The 23,738-nt window shown below is 50.6% G+C and overlaps 1 protein-coding gene across 1 annotated transcript in view; it reads right to left on the minus strand.

Annotated features, from left to right (window-relative positions):
• LOC307093722 (butyrophilin subfamily 3 member A1-like) overlaps positions 1–18,328 on the minus strand; it is a 30,185-nt gene extending 11,857 nt beyond the window's left edge. Inside the window, exons 1-10 of the mRNA XM_079762015.1 lie at positions 18,261–18,328; positions 17,700–18,041; positions 16,036–16,317; positions 10,598–10,774; positions 10,463–10,483; positions 10,358–10,384; positions 9,180–9,203; positions 3,255–3,456; positions 1,776–1,909; positions 1,214–1,555 (exon numbers count right to left, since the gene is read on the minus strand). Of these exons, the coding sequence (XP_079618141.1) occupies positions 1,214–1,555; positions 1,776–1,909; positions 3,255–3,456; positions 9,180–9,203; positions 10,358–10,384; positions 10,463–10,483; positions 10,598–10,774; positions 16,036–16,317; positions 17,700–18,000 (1,510 nt within the window). The 5' untranslated portion in view covers positions 18,001–18,041; positions 18,261–18,328. The remainder of the gene's footprint in view (positions 1–1,213; positions 1,556–1,775; positions 1,910–3,254; positions 3,457–9,179; positions 9,204–10,357; positions 10,385–10,462; positions 10,484–10,597; positions 10,775–16,035; positions 16,318–17,699; positions 18,042–18,260) is intronic.
• Between the last annotated feature and the right edge of the window lie 5,410 nt (positions 18,329–23,738).

Raw genomic sequence — 23,738 nt, forward strand, 5'->3', positions numbered from 1 at the left:
CTTTAGGCTTTGCCAGGTAGAGGGGAGGATATGTATGTTCTATTGCTGCTGCCCACGCTGTTCCAGGTATGAAAGTCACCCTGGTGAACTCTTGATATCATTAATCTAGAGTTTACAGCCTCTTTTTCGGGTCTTTGGACTCAGGAGAATTTTTATTTTGTGGTTGTGGAAGAACGACTACATGGGAGAGAGCTGACCCAGGGCCAGGAACAGTGAGCTGTTACCACCAGTCCGGAAACTCTAAACCCAAGGGAGGTGGGAGGAAGCCTTTTGAAGACTTGCAAGAACCCAGCCCTGTAGGGAGGGATTTCTTAAGAGGAGCTGTGGTCTCAGGAAGGGACTGAAGCTGGCTGAGGAGGCCCTGCAGGGAGAGAGCCAGGACCTCCCACCCCACCTTCCTTCCTGGGCAAGGCAGGGTTGTGCCCCGAGAAAGAGAAATGATGTTGGACATGAACAATGTCATGGAACAGCAGCAACAGACAAGGATGCTTTGTCCCTGTGACGGGTCAGGACAAAACAAGACCACTCAGTCATCAGGTCTGAACACAGAATAAACATGAACAATGTCCAGTCCACAGCAACCAGCAACCATCCCCTGTCCTGGCTGTGAGTGACCAGTTACACCCCACACCCTCCTGACAGCATCTGGTCCAGAGCAAAGCCCTCCTTCCATAAACCCTCCCCCAGTCCCCTATCAGCTCAAAAGTTATACCAAGTCTCCCTGACACGGTCTCATGGGGACACTCCATGGTTCCACACCTGTGTGTTCTCACTGCAAGTAGTCCCAATCTCAACTTGTTCCACTGCAGGAGTGATCCTGGGATCTTGGTTGGAGGACATGGCAGCACAGGTGATGTCCCTGCAGCTCAGCCTCCCTGGACCCACAGCAGCGAGCACCTGAGGACCCAGGTCCACTGCCTTGAACACAGCTGATCCCACCCACGTGTGTGCCGTCCAGTGAGAAGAGGTTTTTCTCAGCCTTCCTGCCCCGACCCCACATCCCTGCTGAGACCCTGGAGGCTGCAGGAGGGGCGTCTTCACGTGGTTCAGGAGGAGCCCTTCCTGCAGGAGAACCTGTGTCTGCCAAGGGCCCAGAGAAGCAGAGGTGGAGGAGGGAGGCAGCTGCTGGTGTGAAGGCAGAAGTCTGTGAGGTGGGCTTGGAGCCCGTATCCACAGACCCCACAGAAGGAGCTCAGAATATCCTCAGGCTCACCTGCAACCTTGAGCTCCACTTGGGCTTTTGCAAAGAAATTGGCATCTTGGAAATAACACTGGTAGGTTCCACTGTCAGAGGCTCTGACGTTCTGAATCCGCAGAGCAGCCTTCCCCTCAGCGATGTCCTCCCTTAAAATCGACGTTCTCCCTCGATATTCTGCCATCTCAGTTTCTTCCTTGCCATCTGCATAGGCACGCACCGCCTGCCTGAGGCCGGATCGCACCCACATCAGGTCCATGGTCTCAGCGCTCATCATTGGGGACAGGTGACAGGGCAGCTCAGCGACGTCACCCACCATGGCCAGGATGGGCTCAGGGGGTCCAATCACAGCAAACTGAGCTGGTGAGCAGAAAGGGGTGCTGCATCAGGGGGAGCTGGAGGCCAGAGGGTAAGGGGGTGTCCCAGGCTGGGAGGGTGAGGTAAGAAACACCTGGACAGGCACTCAGTCCTGACAGGTGTACATTCTGGATGGGCCTCCCAGGAGTGGGGAGGAGTCCAAGGTTCTGACTGGGCATTAGAGGTAACCGCTCCAGGTACATAAATACAGATGTTTCCCTACCTGAGCAGGGCGTGAGCAGCTGGACCAAGGCGAGGCAGACGAGGAGGTGGAGCGGATGGAAGGCCAGGGACCTCACCATTGTGGGCTGTTGTGCAGACAGGGAGACACCAGAAGGAGTGGGTAGAAATGACGACCTGGAGGGAGATGGAGAATCCACATGAGACCTCTGCCTCCCCAGGGCCGACCCCCGGGTTACCCACCATCACTGGTGACCCTAGAGCCTCCTCTCAAATGTCTGCTTGGGAGTCTCCTCACCTTTGACTCCAACATGGAAAACACCCTAAAGTATGAACCTAACGTGTACCACCCTTGGCCCTGGCCACCTGGGAGTCCTGGGCTCTGCTGTCCACTGTACTCACAAGCTTCCCCTTGTCCACACTCCCTGTGACAGCCTGTCCGTGCCTCCAGCATCTCACTCTGATTAACACAGGACCCCCCTCTCTGAGTCCCAATTCCATGGGGCCCCTCAGTCTAAGCTCCACATCACAGCCCTAAGGTTCCTGCTCCCTCACTTCACCCCTCCCCTCACCTTCAGGGGCTCCCACTGCACTCAGAGCAGCAACTGGAGGCCTCTGCTCCCTGCACTCTCTGGTTTATCTGAACGTTTGAAATTTTAAGCTCTCAGAGAGGGGAACATATTAGCCACTGATTTTCAGGGATGATTATTGCATTTTATTCCTTGTTATAAACAATTTTATAATGAAAAGACTCAGAAAATAAAATTTATATAATTTACAATGGTAATCCTTTACTTTGCTTCACATGAATGCAAATATTTCTGGATCTATTTCGTAGATCATATATATATTTATTTGCAATATACGTGTATGTGTATGTACATATATAATCTCAGTGCACTACCTGAGTTTTATATTTTACGGGGTGTCCCAAAGAAATATGTATACACTCTAATAGTTCATAGCTCAATTTTGAAAATTAAGTGTATTTTGCACTAGGCAGTTTGCTCAGTGGATAGAGCATCGACCTGTGGACCGAAGGGTCCCAGGTTCAGTTCCAGCCAAGGGCACAGACCCTGACTGCAGGCTCCTCCCCGGTCCGTTATCTCACATGGATGTTTCTCCGTCTTTCTGCCTTCCACTCTCCCCATCTTCTAGAAGTTTTGCGTCAGTTTTCTCGCCACCCGCACCCCCCTCCCCCACTCCCCACAAGCCAGCCAGGAACTCGCTGCGGGGCGGGCCCAGACGCTGCTTCCTGCCCCCCAAGATCCGGCACCCTGGACGGCGCCTGAGTCCCCGACCTGCTGCTGGGATGGGGTCTGGGCTAGGAATCCACCCCCACCCCCACCCCCACCCCCACCCCGCAACGCCCCACTCAGCAGTGGGAGGGGCAGCCCCCTCCTCTCCAGGCCCGGCCCAGCGCGCAGGCCCCCAACTCCCTCCGAGAGCCGGGACGTGCCTGCCCGCTCCCGGGGACGGCGCCTCGGGCTCCCCACCCTCGCGAGCCCGCACCCGGCCTCACCGGCAGCTGCCGCTCCGCTCGGCCGACCGGGGAGGAGAGGGAGGAAGAGGGAGGAGGGAAGCTTTGGTGCGAGTCTGTAGGGTTCGCTCTCCCCACGTGCCTTCCTGCCCCGCCTCTGCCGACAGAGAGAATTCTTTGGTGTCTGTGTATTCGCTGACTTTCAGGGGCTTGCATTGGGGTGCACCCTTGTAGCCAATGACCTCTGTTCCCAGGTTAGACTGACAGGCGAGCCCCTTTCCTCCATCACCCCGTCTTCACTGCACAGGTGCCCATCTCCCCTTTTGAACCCCCCCCCCTCCCCCAGTGATTTCCAGGGAATAGACTGGTGCCTGGGGAGTGTCAAGTGGCAGCTTCCTGTTTGACATGGATTGTTAATTTTGAAAGTTAAAAATGTACTTCCCTTCCTGTTAATGTTTAAGAACCTTTCACGGGGCACGAGGCAGCCCGGAGAGTTTGCTGATGCAGAAGGTGAAGGACACGGGCTAAGATTTCTTCCCCTCCGTCCCCATCTCTGTCTGGATCTCTCCACACCGCACACCATGGCAGCCACTGTGCAGCTGAACACCGTCCCCTCCGTCTGTCTGGCCGCACAACGTGCCCCCAACGGGGCGGCTTCAAAAACAGACAATTGTTTCTCAGTTCTGGAGGCGGGAAGCCTGAGCTCCGCATCCCCACAGGGCGGTCTGACTTGTGCCCTAGCGTCAGGGGTTCCGGGCAGTCTTGGCATTTCCTGGTGGTGGGAGCACAGCCCTGTCTCCACCTTCATTCTCACGTGGTTCATCCTGAGAAGCGACTCTTTCTCCCGTTTCCCATGAAGAAGAAGCTGGGCAGCCCTGAGTTCCTGCTAAATGCAGCCGAGGACGGGAATCCCACTAGGTGGTCGGTGAGAAGCCTTCTCTGGATTTAACTCGGCTGTGATACCATCACCCCTGGAGAGCCTCATCTCTGAGCTGTTTTACTTTCTATTTTACCTACACACGCGTGAGGGAGAGAGAGAAGGCTGACATTGATGGGGGTGGTAGCTGTGGGAGAATGGGCTTGAGGCTCTGAAGGCCTCAGCTCCCCAACCACCACCCTGGGGTGTCCTGTCAGATTGTGTTATTGGCTTAAACAATAGAGATTTCTCAGTTAACAACTAAGTCCTGAGGTTAGGAGGCAGCGGCACTCTGCAGCCCTCCCCCTACTGGTCTTTCCTGTTCCAGAGACACAGGGAAACTAAAACTTATTGGGTGACGTGTCCCAATTCCATGAAATTCAAATGTCAGCCCGTACATAGGGTTTACCAGAAGCAGCGAACCCTTCCATCTAGGATTGTGCTACAAGAGGGGCTGTGGAGGAGACCCCGTGGTCCGCACAGCCAAAATATTAACACCCGGCCTTTGACAGAGAAAGCATTTCCAGATCCCTGGGCCAAGTCTAGTCCTGACTAATTTCTAGGTAGAATACAAATAAGTTGCTTCAGCATGAAAAATGCACTGTTAATAGCCTTTTGAGATTATCTGGCCTTTTTATTTCCTGTTTCTCTTTTCAGAGGCAATGGTCCTGTGTCTGTGTGTGTGTGTGTGTGTGTGTGTGTGTGTGTGAGATTGCGGTTGGGACAGGCATGTGTTGAGGTGAACGTAAGTACCCTCTTCCCAAAGCCAAAGAATTTCATTCAAGTTGCTAGACTTGTGGGGGCAGGGAAGATATTGGGGGACACCAGGAGGGGCCGTGGGGTAAAGAACAGAGCCAGACAGCAGTTGTTATGGATACTTGTGACTCATTCAGAAAACGTTCAGTGAGAGTCCTTGGGAGACTGAGTGACAGGCCAAAGCCCTTTCTCTCTCTCAGGAGAACAGGACCATGGCAGCCAGCAAAGGCTCTGCCTGCCAGGTGATGGTCTGGTGGGCCCAGCACCCCCACACCCACCTGATGCTCCCTTCCTGGGCCCCACAGGCCCCATTGAACCACTGTGTACATTTCTTCTAGCATAGTCTTCCCATGGAACATTTCATAACATTCCCCACCTGTGCCTCAATGCGTTCTCTGGAGGCCTCCACGACCTTCTGACTAAGTTTGACACTGCAGTCAGCACACGAGCATCAGTCCCACCAGCAGTTATTCCAGGACTGGACTCTGGTCCCCATTCCCTTCACCTGACTTGTTCCCGCACATCTGCCTCCTGGGAAAACACTCCGGATGCTCCCAGGCTGGAGTGCTCCCAGCTTCTTCTGACCCCCAGCAAGGAATGGCACCCTCGGTCCCACCACTGCAGGAAACTCAATTCTGCCAACAACCAGAATTAGCAAGAATCAAACTGCTCCCTAGACCCTCCAGAAAGGAGCCCAGCCTGCAGGCACCTGGATGTCAGCCTGGCCATGGCCACGCTGGGTTCTCCCAACAGAAATGTGAAGTAAGGAATCTGTGCTGCATTAGTGTAGGGAGCAGTTATAGGGGTAAGCCTCAGAATGACCTGCTGGCAAAGCCGCAAACAAGTCCCAGGTTAAAGGGCACAGCCCTCTTAGTGTAATTAAGCTTGATTTTCTGACTGCTCCCTAGATCCTTCCTGGGTAGCTAATGGGCTGTGGGAGGTGCAGCAAGTGCTGCCAAAGCAAGTGATACTTAAAAGAACATTTTAACTATGGTGACCACTACCTTGTTTACCTCTGATTATAAAATAAAGGCTCAGCTTGCCTTCCGGATCTTTTTCTGTGGTCTCAGCCAGGCACAGAGGATCCACCTAGACCCAGCTTATTCTCTTTGTCTGTCTTTTCTTCATCCTTCGCCGGCCCTCCCTCAGGCTCGCAGAACCCTTGGCTGTGCTGCCACGGGAAACATTAGGTCATGAAATTTGTGATTTTTATTACAGCACGATACACAGCTAATACAATGAGGATTTTGTGAAAATGTGGCAAGGTTGGAACTGTGTAACTGTGGGGGTGAATATATAGAAGACACTCGTTGGCAGAGTGAAGATTATTCACCAATTTATTTAACAAATGTAACCTAACAACCACCTGCCGGGTCGAGGGGACCTGGTGGTGACCAATCACAGTGATGGGGATGGAGTGGCTCGTCCCCAGGACCCAACAGTTAAAGTAACTTCCAGAAACATCACCGCATGCTCAGCGTGGTGTGTCCCTTTCCTGGAGATGGGGCTACAGTGTGAGAAAAATTCCACTGCAGTCCATCTGGCCCCCTTCCCCCCAAATAATGCCTCACACGTGAGCTTCAGGGATGAAGCTGGAGGGTTGGTTCAGCTTCATGGTCCAGGTCACAAGCTGGTGAGGAGTTTGGCCTCTAGTCCCTTCTCAGCCCCGGGTGATGTGGTCACTGTGAATTCATTCTGTGGACGACGTCATCATGGACAGCCAGCCAATGGAGCAGTGGACCAAGGCTCTGACAGTCCCCCTTGAAGGAACCAGGTGGGTGTGGCCTTCCTAGTCACCTACAGTGACCTTCACCCTGGGGCCCAGAGAAGGAACCTCAGGCTGCCCATGACACTGACCAACAGGAACACTGGCTGCAAAGGAACAGACTCGAGGTAGAGGGAGGGTCAGAGGTCAAATAACTCCCAGCAGCACCAGTTTCTGCATGAATTATATGTCATTTCCCTGGGCCCTGCCTCCCTTTCCACACGTTCAATGAGGCCACCTCACAGGGGTGCTGTGAGGATTGGTGAGTGAAAGTCACCTGAAGCCTTTAGCCCAGCACCCACCACATTCTAAGTTATCTGTGAGTGTGAGCTATGGTGGCAGGAAGATAACTGAGTCACTTTGGAAAGTTAACTTCCTGCACCCGGGTCTCCTCATCTGTCTTGTGGAAAAGTTGAAAGATAACTAGTAAAGTGCTTCACTCAGTGAGCTTTTAGCAATTATGTTCCTGCTTGAGGTTTAGCTGTTAAGCAGGCCCTCGGCTCAGGGCTGGGCAGGGGGAAGCAAAGACTGAACTTCTGCCTGAGGGTTCCCATTGCCATCAGCTGAGCCTGAGGTCACTGGGGTCTCCAGGGAAGAGCCAGGCAGTGGGTCAGACACAAAGGAACTCCCCACAACTTTTAGTGCTGGGCAAATGGTCAAGGCAGTGGGCTCCTCTGAGGAAACCCTGAATACAGGCCACAGAGCCCCAGAGAAGGAAGCATTTGAGAAGGTATAGATGTGGACTCCATCGATGGCATCATAGAACGAGACCTCACCCTTCTCATAGTCCAGGAAGACCCCCACTCTTTCAGGAGGGTTGGCAATTGTAAGTTTAGTCCAGGGTTCTGTTCGAGCCTGGAAATCATGCCCATCTAACAGTGCTATTGTCCAGAATCCATTCTGGGGTGTTATTTTATCATAATGTTTTCTCTCCACATTCTCCCTACACACCCCAAATTGCCACTGTTTCCTGTCCCCCACATCCACCTCCCAGAAGTGTCTGCCTGATGAGAAGCTCTCACGGCCCAGCACACAGGAACGATATTGAAATCTCTTGGGGTTGTCTGGCAGGCTCTGCCTTGCTTCTGTATAGGTCAGGCTCCTCTGGTCCTCAGAAATAAGGAGTTTGGGGTGCGCAGTGTCTGGATCCAGAGTCACATCCGCTGCAGAGAGTTTCAATGGTGTAGGGTCAGCCATGGTTTCCGGACCTGAGAGCCTCGGGCTCCAAGGCTTGGATTTGGCTGGTGAGACCTGAGCCCAGATCCTGGGGTCCCAGCTGCCCTGAGTGTGACCCTCAGCAAAGCCAAGAGAAACCACAGGGCCTGGTGTTCAGTGAGGAAGGGAGGGTGAGGAGGGCTGGGGTCTGCCTAGCCCACCCTCTCAAGTGGCCACCTTCCTTCTATCTTCCTCCTGTTTCCTCCCCAGAAGGACTGAGCCCACCTGAGCTGCACAGTCATATGGAACCCAATACCAGCCCTTGCTCTGTCCTCCTGAGCTGCACGACTTCCTTTTCTGCACGGTCTTTTTACACACACACACACACACACACACACACACACACACACACACGCACACACACACGCTATGTAATGTCACAGTCTCAATGTGATGTCTGTAACATGGGAATAAAAGCACTCATCTTTAGGGTAGAATATCACAGAATGTGAGCTACACTGAGCCCAAGGCCAGGCGTCGAGGAAGCATGTGGTGTGACCATAGGGATCAGGTCTGTGCTGTGCTGGGGCCATGCTGGGCTCCATGTGACCTTCACTCCCACCTGCCCCTCCCTCTTTGCCCAGGATTCCGTCCTCCTTGGGCAGCATCATTGAGCTCCCTTGTCTCTGGTCGGGGCAGGAGGGGCAGCAGCTGGGCCAGGTCACCTCCTCCCTCTCCCTCCAGCCCCTGCCCCCAGCTCCACCCCTAATGCCTTCTCCTTCCCAACAGACCTGGGGAAGCCCAGGGCAGCAGCTGTCCTGGGCTCTCTTGGCAGCAGATGGGCACACTGTGGGGACCTTGTGTTACCCAGACAGATGTCCCCCAGTCAAGAGCTGGAGAAGAAGGGAGCCAGGCCCCTCTGTTGTTGTCCCAGGGAACACAGTCATTCACTCACCAGGTTGGTAAAGGGCCATCTTCCACTCTGAAAGGGAGGAGACACAGGCAAGGAAAGGTCATCATTTCTGTTCTCCCCCCATCATTCTCCTCACTGAGCCTCTTCCCTCTCCTTTCCACCAATATCTAGTTTCCTTCCCCCACAGCTCTGAGGATGAGGCATCAAAGCTCTCAGAATGTGGGCTTCCCTCCATCACGGTGGGGCTGTGGGTGACGGGGCCAGGCTTTGCCCAGGTGTGGGTGTGTGTCAGCAGGTGAGGGGACACTGTATCTGGAAGGTCCCCTCTGGTGGTCCAGAAAGGCAGGGTGGTCCTCCACAGAACATGAGCTCTGAGCAGGGTCTGATGACCCCTCACCAGCACAGAGAGGGTTGAAGGGCTTTGTACACAGGTGCCAGGACCAGAGAGCACGAGTCACTCACCAGCATAGGCCTGAGACCTGTCACCTGCAAAGGAAGACAGGCAGTCACCTCACCTGTCCTTTCTGAGTCCTTTCCTCTCTCTCCCTGCTGACCCCCACCTCCCTCCCTCTGCCTGTTCAGTTCCCTGCTCCCCCTCCTCTTTAAGGTCACCGGCACCAAATGACCCACAGGCACCGAGTGGGGCTTTCCCAGCTGCAACTGCAGGTCCGTCTTGTACGTGTCTGTACAGCAGTCTCCTTTAACCATCGTTTCCCTTCCTGAAGGTTCAGTTACCCTCTGTCAACCACAGTTGGAAAATTCCAGAAATAAGCAATTCATAAGTTTTAAAATGCACATCATTCTGAGCAGCGTGATGACATCCTGTGCCATCCATCTCTGACACGCCAACCTGAGAACCATCCCTGTGCCCAGCATGTCCACCCTGTGTTCCTCCCATGAGCCACTTAGTCACTGAGGAGCCAGCTCTATGGTCAGATCTTCCTCAGCATCATAGGGCTTGTGTGAAAGTCCCCCTTCTGTTCCTTAATAATGACCATCAACTGCAGCGATGATGGCCATTGGGGTGTGGCAATGAGAAGCCTTCCTTTAATGGAGAAGGAGAGACCTACTATACACAGGGTGCAGTGCTGTCCGAGGGCCAGGCACCCACTGGGGTCATGGATCCCATGCCGCTGGCATACAAGGTGACTGACTTACCCCTATACCTCGCTAGGCTTACGTTGTGCATACGTGTATGCATGTGTGTGCTAGAACCCATACACCTCAATCTGCATGATTTCCTGCCTATTTTCCAAAAAAGAATTGGGCGACTTAGTGAGAGAATTTCAGACACTGCTTTTCAGCAGTTATGATAAATCTGAGGCAACTGACACCAGCCCCTCCTCCTGAAGAGAATGTTCTCTCTCCTTCCGGTATCCTCTCAGCAGCCTATAGATCCTGTAGAGCAGCCAGGGAGGGAGGGCCTCCCATCCTGAGTCCATCTCCCCCTCTCCTTTCTGGGGTTGCCTGGACATCCGGGTGCGAGTGGCCTGGTGGAGAGAGCCTGACCCCTTTCTCCAGGGAGGAAACCCTGCCCGACCTCCCCCATCAGTGTCCTCATTCCTTCCTCTGGCGGTCAGGGGTGAGGAAGGGGCTGGACAGATCCCAGCAGAGTCTCAGATGTGGGTCCAGGTACTCACGTGCCAGGTACAGCTTCTTCGTCCACCCTGCAGGGGTAACAGGAGGGGTCGGTGAGGCGGGTAACCAGGGACTCCAGAACCCCGTGGCGAGGGATTGTTACTTACTGAGCTCCTCTTGCAGCTTCTCTGGAAATAAGCCGAAAGAGGAGGTGCTGTCATGGGGCCTTACGGGGAGGACCCGAGCGGTGGGTGGGCGGCCTGGGGTTGGGGAGGACCCACCCACCTGCAGCCAGGCCTCACCTTTGGCGCTTATCTCTTGTTGCTTCTCAGCTCGCTCCCTCTTCTTCTTCTGGATCAAGGCCTGGATTCTCTTCTTCTGTCGCCAGAAGAACACCACCCCGGCCAAGAGCCCCAGCAGAACTGGAAGGATCACCCCCACGGCCACCTGCCAGGGCTTCACACAGGAGAAGAAGAGGCCTGCAGAGGGAAAGCCTCAGCTGCTCGCCCGAAGGGGCTTGGGGTCTCTTGGGAGGGGAAGTGACACTTCTCTTCCCAACGTGCCCAGAACTCTTCCCGTCTCATATACTAGTGTCCTAATGCCTGGCTCTCACATGGGAACAGTTAGAGAATAATGTGCACACAGTCATTGGAATCTCCTCTCCACCCTCTCCCCCATTTATCAGCCTCTCATAAGCAGCTTAACCTGCTGACCCAGAAGGTGGCCTTTGGGGCTGGAGAGCCTGGGTCTTCTGCCTGAGCAGCTCTGTGACCTTGAACCAATGACTTAGCCTTTCTGTTCTCAGTGTCCTAATCGGCAGAGCATTAAAGTAATGCTTATAAAGTCCCTGACAGGACATCAGTGCCTTGCAAGAGTTTATTCATTTTAAAAACATAAATATCTTGGAGATCTAAGATGGCGGCCGATGGGACAGCAGGCTCTAAGATAGTGAGTGAGAGAACAGATGGAGAGTGCATGGACGTGGGGGGAGTGTCTGTATGTGTGACTGAGGGACAATTCACATTCCACAGGACTGTCTGGGACTGGCAGACCAGGCTCCCCGGGCCGGGCAGCCTCTACTGCTGCTGAAATCTTTACCAGAGTGGCCCTCTCTGCCTCAGAGACCAGGCCATCTTGTAGGGGAGAGCAGCTGTGATTGGAAGCCCAGCCTTACCTTCAACCTGGGAGATCTTGGATATCTCCTGGGACCCTACAACCACAACGCCCAGGGACCAGCTGCCTCAGCTGCGAGCCCACGAACATGGAGACTCCAGCCTCCTTGGCCGCAGGCACCTATAAAGTTTGTCCAGGGGAGACAAGGAGGTGGCCGAATACATGGTCAGATCCTGCACCTTCTAACAGAGCAGATGGAAGGAACAGCTGCATTGAATAACTCCCATTCGGAATTAGCGAATCAAACACAGCTGGTGAGGCAATCCGTGGACAGAAAGGTCACAGATCATCTACAGAGAGAAATAAGCTCTGCCTCCTCAGACTCACCTGGGTGTTTGTTGTGTGAATGTTTGTTGTTTGCATTTTTTGGGTTAGTTGTTGGTTTTTTGGAGTTTTCTCCCCATATACATATATTTTTCCCCTTCTTTTTTCTTCTCTTTCTTTTCTCTCTTACATTTTTTCCTTTTCTCAATATCATTTTTTCACTCTTTTCTCTCTTTTCTCTGGTAGTCTCCTTTACTTGGGGTTATTGGTATCATGAATCCATTTGTGTTTGGTGCCCTGTGTGTTGCGTCTTGTTGTGTTGTATTTTGTGCCTTTCAGTCAATGCAGGAGAGAGAGAGAAATACATAGCACAATAACAGACATATAGATCAATGGAACAGAACAGAGAAACCAGAAATCGACCCAAGTCATTATACTCAAATAATATTTGACAAAGGTGGCAAGAGCATACAATGGAGTCAAGACAGTCTCGTCAATAAATGTTGCGAGGAAGTTTGGTCAGATACATGCAAAAAAATGAAACTAGGTCACCAACTTACACCATACAAAAAAACAAACTAAAAATGGCTAAAGGACTTAAATGTAAGAGGGGAAGCTATAAAAGTACTACACGACTCCATAGGCAGCAAAGTAGCAGACATATGTTGTAGCAATATCTTTACCGACACAGCTCCTAGGGCAATGGAGACTAAGGAGAAAATAAACAAATGGGACTACATCAAAATAAAAAGCTTCTGCACAGCAAAAAGAAACCATCAACAAAACAACAAGAAAGCCCACTGCATGGGAGAACATACTTGCCAATGCTGTGCTATATAATAAACAGGGAATATGCAAATTCACCATCACTCCACCACAAATATGGCTGCACCCACAGCAGAGGCTGAGTTCCCTTAACGAGCCTTAACGAGCAATCAGCAGGGACCTGAGGCTGTGCCCCACCCCCATCCCTATGAGGCTTGATGGGGGACCTCAGGCCCTGCCCCCCACCCAGCAGGGTTTGATGGGGAACCTGACAACATGCCCCCCTCCCTGGCGCCAGGCCGGGGGACCTGAGGCTGCACACCCTGCCCATCAGTGCTTGCCAGGGGACCTGAAGGTGCGCCCCCTGCCCTGGTACTGGACTGAGGGACCTCAGGCTGCCCCCCCACCCTGGTGCCCAGCCAGGGGATCTCAGGCTGTGCCCCTCACCCCAGCACCAGGCCGGGGGGACCTCAGGCCACGCCTCCCTACCCTGGCACTGGGCCAGGGGACCTGAGGCCGCGCCCTCTGCCTGGTGGGGCTTGATGGGGGACCTCAAGGTGTGTCTCCTGTCCCAACCCAGGCTGGGGAACATCAGGACATGCCCCCCACCGTGGCACTGGGCCAGGGGACCTGAGGCTGCATCCCCTGCCCAGCAGGTGTTGACAAAGGTGGGACCAGCTGGGTCTGGATTTAGCCCAATGGGGTGGGGTAGGGGGTCTGGCTGGGTCTGGGTCTCGCGTGAGTTTGAGGTGCATGTGGGTGGGCAGGGACTTGACTCTGGGCCCTGTGGTGTGCCCCAGACTCTGACAGGGGGAAGCTTTTCATATACATTTTACTAATTTTCTTTTTTTAAAATTATATTTTATTGATTTTTTACAGAGAGGAAGGGAGAGGGATAGAGAGTTAGAAACATCGATGAGAGAGAAACATCAATCAGCTGCCTCCTGGACACCCCCTACTGGGGACGTGCCTGCAACCAAGGTACATGCCCTTGACCGGAATCGAACCTGGGACCCTTGAGTCCGTAGGCTGATGCTCTATCCACTGAGTTAAACTGGTTAGGGCTTACTGATTTTCTTTAATCGCTGACACTTCTATTATAGAGAAAGGGCAAATAGCAATATTAAAATATTTCCTCTAATCCCCATTTAATGTGCTCAAATTTTGTGTACCTGGCCACTTGTTTCAGATAGGGGTTTAATCTCCAAAATTTACAGAGAACTCATACAACTTAACAAAAGGAAGATAACGAATCCAATAAAAAAAAAAAATGGGCAAAGTACCTAAGTAGACACTTTTTGAAAGAGGAAATACAGAAGGCCGAGAGTTAAATGAAAACATGCTTAAAATCCCTAATCATCCAAGAGATGGAAATAAAAAAAACAATGCGGTGCCATCTCACACTTGTCAGACGGCTATCATCAAAAAATCAATAAACAACAAGTGCTGGCGAGGATGTGGAGAAAAAGGAACCCTCATGCACTGCTGGTGGGAATGCAGACTGGTGCAGCCACTGTAGAAGACAGTATGGAGTTTCCTCAAAAAGTTAAAAATGGAACTCCCATTTGACCCAGTAATCCCACTTCTAGGATTATATCCCCAGAAACCAGAAACACCAATCAGAAAGGATATATGCGTCCCTATGTTCATGGAGCACAATTTACAATAGCTAAAATTTGGAAACAACCTAAGTGCCCATCAGCTGATGAGTGGATTAAAAAACTGTGATATGTCTACACAATGGAATACTATGCCGTTATAAAGAAGAAGGAACTTTTACCATTTGCAACAGCATGGATGGAACTGGAGAGCATTATGCTAAGCGAAATAAGCCAGATGGAGAAAGATAAATATCACATGACCTCACTCATGTGGGATATAATGATCAACATAATTTGATGAACAAAAATAGACCCAGAGACAAATGGCAGGGGAGATGGGGGTTAGAGAGCAATGTAAGGACTTGAATGCTTGCATGTTAGCATAACCAATAGACACAGACACTGAGGCGCTGGGGGCTTGACCTGGGTGGGAATGGCTGGGGGGTGGGTTAATTGGAGAAAAAGGAGACATATGTAAAACTTTAGACAATAAGAAAATTTGTATTACATTGAAATAATAATAATGCCTCTACTGGAAACTCTTAAATATATACACACACACATATATATATATATATCATAAACATCTTATTCTTCTTGCTTACACCACAGGCAGCATCTATACAAGCTGCTCCACAGCTCCTTTCTCAGTGCATTGTGGGTCCAGGGGACCTTTCCTTCTCGGTATGGAGACACGTCTGTGCTTTCTCCCACAGGGCAGCCTCCACTGCACAGGAGTCCCCATGGGTGACATTTGAACTGTCTCTGACTTTTGTTACTATAACCGATGCTCTAAGAAATAACTTTGTGCCCTGGCTGGTTTTGCTCAGTGGATAGAGCATTGGCCTGTGGACTGAAGGGTCCCAGGTTTGATTCTGGTCAAAGGCACATGCCTGGGTTGTGGGTTTGGTCCCCAGTGTGGGGCGTGCAGGTGGCAGCCCATGATTCCCTCACATCATTGATGTTCCTCTCTTTCTCTCTCTCTCCCTTCCTTTCTGAAATCAATAAAAATATATTTTAAAGGAAATAACTTTGTCCATCAGTTATTTCACACAACCCCAAGCTGATCTGTCAGATACATTTTTAGAACTGGGATTTTGGGTCAATAAATAAGTAGTTTGGATTACAAGCTGTGTCAATTTATACAAAAACTAGAGGCCCAGGGCATGACATTCGGCACTTGGACAGGGGGTCCTCAGCCCGGCCTGCACCCTTTCCTAGTTCAGGTATCCGGGGTATCCTGGGGGAATGTCGGACTGATGGCTTAGTGCTGCCACAGAGGCGGGAGAGGCTCCCACCATCATCACTGCACTCATCAGCCATGAGCCCGGCTTCTGGCTGATGGGAGTGCACTGAGCACCAGGGGGCAGCTCCTGTGTTGAGCATTTGATGGTTAATGCATGTCATAGTGACCAGTCCTTCAGTCGGTCAATTTGCATGTTACCCTTTTATTATATAGGATATACCAAATTATACCAACACACGTCTAAGAATGACTGTCTCCCACAATCCGGCCATCAGTGATACCAACGACATGGTTCTGTTTGCTGCCAATCTCACAGGTGGGAACGTCTCCTGTTCAGTGAGACAGGACATCCTTTCCCAGGTATTTCCTTCTGGGAACCATTCATTTTCTACTGAGCTGTTCTATGTTTGAGGAGCTTAGCCCTTTCTCCAGGACATGTCTGCACATATTTCCCCACTTTGTCATGTGTTTGCTGACCTTTACCATTTCCCATCCCCATTGCTTGTCCCAGTGGGTGGCAGCTGGGATGCTCAGAAAATGTCTGTGACATAAACAGCTTCATGGGGCAAAGGGCACCCTGGTCCCTGCTCTGAGCCTTATGTTCACTACAAAGGTCCAGGTCAGCAGCAGACAGTCAGGCTTCCTTCTCCCAGCGGCCACAGCTGAGCACAGTGTGGGGCCGGGCACTCACCTGCAATGGAGACCCTGGCTGTCTTCTCCTGGCTGAGCAGGGGGTTTCTGACGACACAGGAGACCCCCTTCCCAGAGCCGCCTTTCAGGATCACAGATGATGTGGCTGCATACAGACCCTCTCCATCTGCAGCCCCAGGCACTGCCATGGCGGGCAAGCTCTCTCCCCCGTCACCTCTCCACTCCACGTGGGGCTGCGGGTACCAGCCTGCAGACGTGCACTCCACACGGATCCCTCCATCCTCATTGTCCTTCATTTCAACGTGAAGATCAGAGCCCAGGGCTGGGGAAGGAAGAGTGAGCCTGAGTCATGGGGACGCCTCTGTGTTGGTGAGGGTCCCCTCAGGAATGGGGCACACTCCACTAGATCACGCAGGCAGGGTTCACCAAGGAGCTTTTTTCCACGTGTGCTGTGCGCGGGAGACTGTTCCATGAGTGACCACTGCCTGACTCTCGTGGACCCTCGAGCTAGATCCAACTGGATCTGGGCCAGAAAGGAGACAGCTTCCCATGGATCCCCTCAGAGACACCTGGACTCTCCCCCTGTCTGGTGCTGGTTCCTGGAACTGGCCCTCACTCGCCTAAGCATGTAAGTCATTCCCCCATATCTGGGCGGGTCATGCCCCTGACCCCTATCTCTCCTGCATGGCCTGTGTGAGCTTGAGGCTTTGCCAGATGTTGGGGAGGATATGCATGTTCTATTTTTGCCGCCCACACTGTTCCTGGTAAGAAAGTCACCGTGGTGAACTCTTGATATCATTAATCTAGAGTTTATAGCCTCTTTTTCGGGTCTTTGGACTCAGGGGAAATTTTATTTTGTGGTTGTAGAAGGGGAAAGACTCCATGAGAGAGCTGACCCAGGGCCAGGAACAGTGAGCTGTTACCACCAGTCCCTAAACTCTTAACCCAAGGTGGGGATAGGGAGGTGGGAGAAAGCCTTTTGAAGACTTGCAAGAGCCCAGTCCTGTAGGGAGGGATTTTTAAAGAGGAGCTGTGGTCTCAGGAAGGGGCAGTAGCTGACTGAGGAGGGAGAAAGCCAGGACCTGCAGGGAGATAGCCAGGACCTCACACCCCCACCTTTTTTACTTCCTGGGTAAGGCAGGGTTGTGCCCCGAGAAAGGGAAATAATGTTGGGCATGAACTATTTCAGGGGACAGCAGCATCAGACAAGGGTGCCTTGTCCCTGTGATGGGTCAAGTAAAAAACAAGACCACTCAGTCTTCAGGTCTGAACACAGAATAAAACATGAACAGTGTGCAGACCACAGCAGTGAGCAATCATCCCCTGTCCTGGCTGTGAGTGACCAGTTACACCCCACACCCTCCTGACAGCCTCTGATCCAGAGCAAAGCCCTCCTTCCATAAACCCTCCCCCAGTCCCCAATCAGCTCAAACGTTATACCAAGTCACCCTGACACCCCCCTCATGGGGACACCCCATGGTTCCACACCTGTGTGTTCTCCTCACTGCAACTAGTCCTAAACTCAACTTGTTCCACTGCAGGTGTGATCCTGGGATCTTGGTTGGAGGACATGGCAGCACAGGTGATGTCCCTGCAGCTCAGCCTCCCTGGACCCACTGCTGTGAGCAGAAGTCTGTGAGGTGGGCTTGGGCCTGTGTCTACAGACCCCATAGAAGAAGGAGCTCAGAACAACCTCAGTCTCACCTGCAACCTTCAGCTCCACCAGGCCATTATCAAAGAAATCGCCATCTTGGAAATAACACTGGTAGGTTCCACTGTCAGAGGCTCTGACGTTCTGAATCCGCAGAGCAGCCTTCCCCTCAGCGATGTCCTCTCTTAAAATCGACGTTCTGCCTCGATACTCTGCCATCTCTGTTTCTTCCTTGCCATCTGCATATGCACGCACCGCCTGCCTGAGGCCCGATCGCACCCACATCAGGTCCATGGTCTCAGCGCTCATCATTGGGGACAGGTGACAGGGCAGCTCAGTGTCTTCACCCACCATGGCCAGGATGGGCTCAGGGGGTCCAATCACAGCAAACTGAGCTGGTGAGCAGAAAGGGGTGCTGCATCAGAGGGAGCTGGAGGCCAGAGGGTAAGGGGGTGTCCCAGGATGGGAGGGTGAGGTAAGAAACACCTAGACAGGCACTCAGTCCTGACAGGTGTACAATTTGGACGGGCCTCCCAGGAGTGGGGAGGAGTCCAAGGTTCTGACTGGGCAATATAGGTAACTGCTCCAGGTACATAAATGCAGATGCTCCCTACCTGAGCAGGGCGTGAGTAGCTGGACCAAGGCGAGGCAGACAGGGAGGTGGAGCAGATGGAAGGCCAGGGACCTCACCATTGTGGGCTGTTGTGCAGACAGGGAGACACCAGAAGGAGTAGGTAGAAATGACGACCTGGAGGAAGATGGAGAATCCACATGAGACCTCTGCCTCCCCAGGGCCGACTCCCGGTGTACCCACCATCACTGGTGACCCTAGAGCCTCCTCTCAAATGTCTGCTTGGGAGTCTCCTCATCTTTGACTCCAACATGGAAAACACCCTAAAGTATGAACCTTACGTGTACCACCCTTGGCCCTGGCCTCCTGGATATCCTGGACTCTGTTGTCCACTGTACTCACAAGCTTCCCCTTGTCCACACTTCCTGGGACAGCCTGACCGTGCCTCCAGCATCTCACTCTGATTAACCCAGGATCCCCCTCTCTGAGCTCCGATTCCATGGGGCCCCTCAGTCTAAGCTCCACACCACAGCCCTAAGGTTCCTGCTCCCTCACTTCACGCCTCCCCTCAGCCTCCAGGGGTTTCCACTGCACTCAGAGCAGCAGCTGGAGGCCTCTGCTCCCTGCACTCTCTGAATTATCTGAACGTTTGAAATTTTAAGATCTCAGAGAGGGGAATATATTTCCACTTATTTTCAGGGATGGTTATTGCATTTTATTCCTTTTATAAACAACTTTAAAATGAAGACTCAGAAAAATAAAATATATCTAATTTACAGTGGTAATCCTATACTTTGCTTCATATTAATGTAAATATTTCTGGATCTATTTTCGAGCATATATATATATATATATATATATATATATATATATATATATATTATAGGCCCGGTGCATGAATTCAGGCAACATTGGGGTCCCTAGGCCTGGCCTACGGGATCGGGCTGAAATAGACTCTCTGACATTCCCTGAGGGGTCCCGGATTGCAAGAGGGCACAGGCCAGGCTAAGGGACCCCATCAGTGTACGACTGGGGCCAGGGAGGGATGCAGGAAGTTAGCCAGCTGGGGAGGTACCCTGGGAGGGCTCCAGGGCATGTCTAGGACTTCTCATTAATCCAGATAGGCCAGACCTCAGCAGCAAGCTAACCTACCACTCAGAGCATCTGCCCCCTGGTGGTCAGGGCACGTCATAGTGACTGGTCTGTCTGCACCCTGGTAGTCAGTGCATGTCATTGTGAGCAGTTGAGCGGCCTTAACATATCATTAGCATATTATGCTTTGATTGGTTGAATGGATGACTGGACACTTAGCATATTAGGCTTTTATTATATATGATATTTCAGTGTATTACCTGGGTTATATATTTTACAGGGTGTCCCAAAGAAATATGTATACACTTTAACAGTTGATAGCTCAAGTTTGAAAATTACATGTATTTTGCCCTAGCCAGTTTTGCTCAATGGATAGAGCATTGACCTATGGTCTGAAGGGTCCCAGGTTCAATTCAGTCAAGGGCACATACCCTGATTGCAGGCTACTCCCCAGTCTGGGCCCAGGTCCAGGCACGTGCAGGAGGCAAACAATCGATGTCTTTCTCTCACATTGATGTTTCTGTCTTTCTCTCTGTCTTCCACTCTCCCTAAAAACAAATGAAAAAAAAAATCCTCCCGTGAAGAGTAAAAAAAGAAAAGAAAATTTAATATATGGTAATAAACACTGCCTTGATAATTACTCGAAGGGTATGTATACATCTTGGGGATATAGATCAGATGCCTTAAGAATGTTTTATTCTTTGACCCACAAATTCCACTTACAGAAATTACTCTTAAAGGAAAGGAAAACCAGGCATTGACAAAATGGTTTATGTTTAATTCTGCTCATCATAGTAAAACCTGCAATAACAAAATGTAGAAAATTTGAATACCCAGATTGGATCCATGTTTGTTATAATTATAAACAAATCTCTTTATTAAACATATGATTCCTAAACTACAGATCAGATAATACTCAGTGGTGAACAGCTGAAAGCCCTTCCAGTGAGGTCAGGAAGAAGACAAGGACGCCCACTCTCACCCCTTGTGCTCCAACAGTACTGGAAGTCCTGGCCACCGCAGGCACACAAGACAAAGGAATTAAAAGCATACAAATCAGAAAGGAAGAAGTAAAACCCTCACTGTTTGCAGAGGACGTGATACAATATATAGAAAAACCTGAGAATTCCACCAAAGAAAACCATTAAAACCAATCAATGAGTTCAGTAAGGCTGCAGGATAGAAAATCAGAAACCTGTTGCATTTCTATACAGCAATAATGTATAATGAGGAGAAATTTTTTTAAAAACCTCATTTACAAGTTTACCCACAAAGCATAAATACCTAGGAATGAATTTAACCAAAGAGGTGACAGACCTATAGTCTGAAAGCTATAAGACATTGAAGACAGAAATTGAAGAGGATACAAATAAATGGAAGGATAGGCTATACCGTGCTCATGGGTTGGAAGGATTAATATTGTTAAAATGTCCTTACTGCCTGAAGCATCATAGAGTTTCAATGCAATCCCTATTAAAACACCGATAGCCTTGTTCTCAGAAGTAGAACAACAAATTTTGAAATTTATATGGAACCACAAAAGACCCCGAATAAGCAAAGAAACCTTGAGAAGGAACAAAGCTGGGGGTATCACCCTCCCTGATGTAAACTATACTGCACAGATACATGGGTAAAAGCAGCATGGTACTGACATGAAAACAGACACATACTTTAATGGGACAAAACAGAAAGCCTAGAAATGAACTCTCACTCATATGATCAATTAATCTGTGACAAAAGAGGCAAGAATATACGACGGGGTAAAGACAGTCTCTTCAAAATGATGTCAGGAAAACTGGACAGATACAGGCAAAAGAATGTAACTGGATCACTTTCTTACACCTTATACAAGAACAAACACAAAATGGATTAAGGATATAAATGTGAGACCCGAAACTATAAAACTAGAAGAAAACATGGGCAGTGAATTCTCTGCCATTGCTCTTAGTAATGTCCTTTTAGACACATTTCCTTGGGCAAGGGCAACCAAAGATAAATAAACATGGGGTCATGTCAAACTAAAAAGTTTTTGCGCAACAAAGGAAACCATCAATAAAACGAAAAGACTGAATAGAAGAACATATTTCCCAATGATACGTCCCATACAGGATTAATATCCAAAATTTATAAAGAACTCTTACAACTTAACACCAACAAACCACATAATTCGAGTTTAAAAACGGTTAAAGGACATGAATAGGCATTTCTCCAAAGAGGAGGTACAGATGGCCAACAGACTTATGGATGGAAACCCCTCTACTGTCAGACAACGTGCTGTTTATTCATTCTCCAACTGTTGTACATGTAAGTTGTTCCAGATTTCTTTATATTACAAATAATTCTGTAATGAACATCATTACCTCTGCATCTTTAAGACACACACCTCATAATCTACCCCGCCGTTCTTTTAACATTATTTCTGTAAATGATGACCTCTCACTGGTATGTGGCTGCACATAAACCACCTGTTTGCTTCAGAATTCTAGCAACTAACTTCAAAAGAAGCAGACTCCAACCTTCAGACATTCCTGCTCCAGGAGGTTTGCTGACCTTCAACCAGGAATCTGAACACATGTGTTGGCTTCCACTTAGTCCCCTCAATGGAGAACCTTCAACCTCCTACTTTCGTTCCCTTTCTTCTGGTTCCCCACCCACCACGTCTTTCTCCCTCCTTAGTAAACCCCTGCCCATGTCCAGTTGTTAAGATGGTCTTTGCAACATGAGTCTACCATCTTCTGAGGCTGCGGGTTTTAGCATGAACCTACTTTCCTTCCACCAGCCCCAGTCTCTCCATTATGGGCTTTCCAGCGGCAGGCAGCAAACCTGGGCTAGGTATCAACCTGTCTTTGGGAATCTCTTAGAACACATTCCCAGGGAGAAGCAGGAGACACTGTAAGAGGCCTTTGCTATGCAAATGTGAGGCTCACTGATTCACATTGTTTCCCTCCCACAGATTTCCCAGTTCAGGCCTTACCTTGCCCTGAGTGGGTACCCCCACCTGTGTCCTCACAGCTTCACACTCCTCTGGGTGAGGAACGCCCTGCAGGCTCTGAGTCCTCCCCAAGGCCATGGCTTTTTATCAACTCCCTCCACGTACCCTAGGCACTCCCAGCTGGAAACCACAGAACAAGGCACCTGATAGGTCTTCATTACAGCTGAGTCTCTGATCTGGAAGAGAGGGTGGGGAAAAGAATGCTTGCTTAGGACAAAAAAAAAAAAAAGTGCAAAGACCCTCTTTGGAAGTACATTATGTAAAAAATAATGATAATGATAATAACCTTTACTGTGTACTGGGTGTGTGATCAGTGGGGTGCTCTACGTGTCTCCATCTGTTGCTGGTGGAAGTGGAACTCAGGGTGCCCGGGGAACAAACATTTCCTGAGGTCCCACAGGGGGATGAGATACTGGGGAAAGCTTTATTCTGTGTAATTAAAGCCCTGAGTTTCCAAGGCCCCATGTCCCTCCATCCTGCCGTGAAAAAGTCCCATTTTGTCCTCAGCAGAACCAGGATTGCAGCCATTGCCCACTTTCTGCTCCATATTTGCACAGTCCTTCCAGTATCTGGCTGCGTGAGCTTGAGTTCCCAGCTGCAGCCCATTGTGTGTGGGGGCTGGATTGTGGGCTAACACGGGTCACTTGCAAGGGAGAAACAGGAGAGCAAGCAAGAGCAACAAGAGAGAGAGAATTCTTTGGTGACTGTGTATTCACTAATTTTCAGCGGCTTGCATTGGGGTGCACCCTTTTAGCCAATGACCTCTGTTCCCAGGTTAGACTGACAGGCAAACCCCTTTCCTCCATCACCCCGTCTTCACTGCACATGTGCCCATCTTCCCTTTTTGGAGCCCTCCCCCCAGTGATTTCCAGGGAATAGTCTGGTCCCTGGGGAGTGTCAAGTTGCAGCTTCCTGGTAAGGCTACCCAGATGACCTTACTTATTCTATCTGGCTTCCCCTTTGTTCCTTCCCTATTATTAATACGAATGACTAGCTTGTTATGGGGCAACAGGTGTATGTGTATTCCACAGGATTCGATTGCAATCATGCCTCAAAATAGCCACCAGACCTCAAAAGAAACAGCGAACATCTCAGGAGATTATATCAACATTAGAGGCCCAGTGCATGAAATTCGTGCACTGGAGGGGGTGTCCCTCAGCCCAGCCTGCACCCTCTCCAATCTGGGACCCCTGGGTGATGTCCACAGGGATCAGGCCTAAAGCGACAGTCAGACAACCCTCTCACAATCTGAGACTGCTGGTTCCTAACCACTTGCCTGCCTGATTGCCCCTAACTGCTTCTGTCTGCCAGCCTGATCACCCTCTAACTGCTCCCCTGCTGGCCTGATTGACACCTAAGTGCTCCTCTGCAAGCCCAAATGCCCCCAACTGCCCTCCCCTGCTGGCCTGATAGCCCCCAACTGCCCTCCCTTGCCAT

Source organism: Cnephaeus nilssonii (genome assembly GCF_951640355.1).
Source record: "Cnephaeus nilssonii genome assembly, chromosome: 21".
NCBI classification, from domain to species: domain Eukaryota; kingdom Metazoa; phylum Chordata; class Mammalia; order Chiroptera; family Vespertilionidae; genus Cnephaeus; species Cnephaeus nilssonii.